This window comes from Solanum stenotomum, chromosome 7 (assembly GCF_019186545.1).
Source record: "Solanum stenotomum isolate F172 chromosome 7, ASM1918654v1, whole genome shotgun sequence".
Classification (NCBI taxonomy): Eukaryota; Viridiplantae; Streptophyta; class Magnoliopsida; order Solanales; family Solanaceae; genus Solanum; species Solanum stenotomum.
Window position 1 is genome coordinate 53028846 of NC_064288.1, and position 1891 is coordinate 53030736.

The following is a 1891-nucleotide window of genomic DNA, read 5'->3' on the forward strand; positions in this document are numbered from 1 at the left end:
ACCTAGTACAACAACAATAACATAACATATATATTCACGATAGTGTGTACACATATTTACCCCCTACTTGTATCGTAGTTACGATTATAATTTTTTTTCCCTTTTCTTTTATATGTGGATATATTAATTGTGTGGTGCCAGGCTTGCACTCCAATCCTCCACAAGGTATATCGTTGGCATAAAGTAATGGGGTTGCTTCAAAGCCAACCGAATCTTACTCTTTTCCTCACTTACATATACAATTAAAACTTTATCTTATACAAATAAAATTATAAATAATTAAAATAATATCAATTGTCTATATCTATATATATATAACTTGCAAAGTTTGTTAGTGCAAGAAAACAGTGAACATTTTCAAGATTTCTACTCACGGGGGCGGCTTCTTTTTTCATTCTACCTAAAAAAAAAACTCCCTATTAATAACACCATCCAAACTATATACTATATACATATATATAGTCACTTTGTTACATCATTTTCTCCATCTAACCAAAAAAAAAAAGACTTCTCTTTGTTTGATTGCTTTTTCTTTGAAAAAAGTAAGTAATCTTTTATATGATAAAAATCAAAGAGTATTACACTATGGAAGTTCATGATGATCGTGATCATGATCAAGATCAAGATCAGCAGTTGAACATGGTAATCAAGAGAAGGCGGACTAAGAGACCTAGGCCGCCTTCTCCTCTAACTTTAGGGATTACTACTAGCTCATGTAGCACCGTGGAAGGTGCTAGTAGTGGTGAATTGGTGGATGGACACGTGGCAAACTCTTCATCACGTTTGAATAATTGTGGTGAGATGATTGATGATAAGATTGTCAGAAATATGAATCAAGAAGAAGAAGATATGGCGAATTGTTTGATTCTTTTAGCACAAGGTCATAATTACCAAAAGTCATCGTCGTTGTCTCAATCTCCAACGTTAGATGTTTATCAATGCAAGACATGCAATCGTTCCTTCCCATCTTTCCAAGCACTTGGTGGACACAGAGCAAGTCATAAGAAACCAAAAACCCTAGATGATCAAATCAAGAATTCGAAATCAAGTGATCATCATCAACAAGTTGAGAATAATATTCGTCTTAAACTGAACAACAACGATAATTATGTCACAACTCTATCACTCCAAATCCCGAGCAACAACAACAACAACAATAACAACAAGAATAAGAATAGGGTTCACGAGTGCTCGATTTGTGGGGCCGAGTTCACCTCGGGTCAAGCATTAGGTGGACACATGAGAAGACATAGGCCATTACCAAATAGTATTGCAATTGCATCAAATCATCATATCCATGAAGAGTCTCACTCTCATCATCATGATCAACAAATCAAGAACAACACAAGGACATTTTTGTCATTGGACCTTAATCTCCCGGCGCCGGAAGACGATCACCGGCCGGAAAATTCTAAATTCACCTTTGCTACAAAAGAACAAGTCATTGTCTTCTCAGCTTCACCTTTGGTTGATTGCCATTACTAAATCATCAAAAACACTCCCTTTATTTTTACTTTTATTTTTATTTTTATTTTTTTAATCTTGAATTATTTAATTTTCAAACCATTGACAATTGTGAATTATAAATTGTTAACATTTATTTTTAATATTAATAAAATATATTATTTGATGATTTAATTAATAAACATAATTCTTTTATGATTATTTAATTTTCTTGTTTTGAATTCTTTGAGTATGGGGTTTAATTTACTCCCATGTGTTTGGCCTTTTGTTTAAAGAAAAGTAATTTCTTTTATCCATCTGATCTGGCTTTCTTCCATATTCTTTACTTTTCTCATGTGTAATTTTAAGAAAAAGTAGACCCCACCCCCCAAAAAAGTACATGAAAGGTATTAATCTTAATTAGTGGAGAATTTAGTGGAAGAAAAAA

The 1891-nt window shown here is 32.9% G+C and overlaps 1 protein-coding gene across 1 annotated transcript; it reads left to right on the forward strand.

Annotated features, from left to right (window-relative positions):
- The first annotated feature begins 356 nt into the window (after nucleotides 1–356).
- Nucleotides 357–1578, forward strand: LOC125871124 (zinc finger protein ZAT5-like). The gene has a single exon (XM_049551717.1). The coding sequence runs from the start codon at nucleotides 559–561 to the stop codon at nucleotides 1483–1485; it is 927 nt and encodes a 308-aa protein (XP_049407674.1). The 5' UTR covers nucleotides 357–558; the 3' UTR covers nucleotides 1486–1578.
- Nucleotides 1579–1891: the final 313 nt, after the last annotated feature.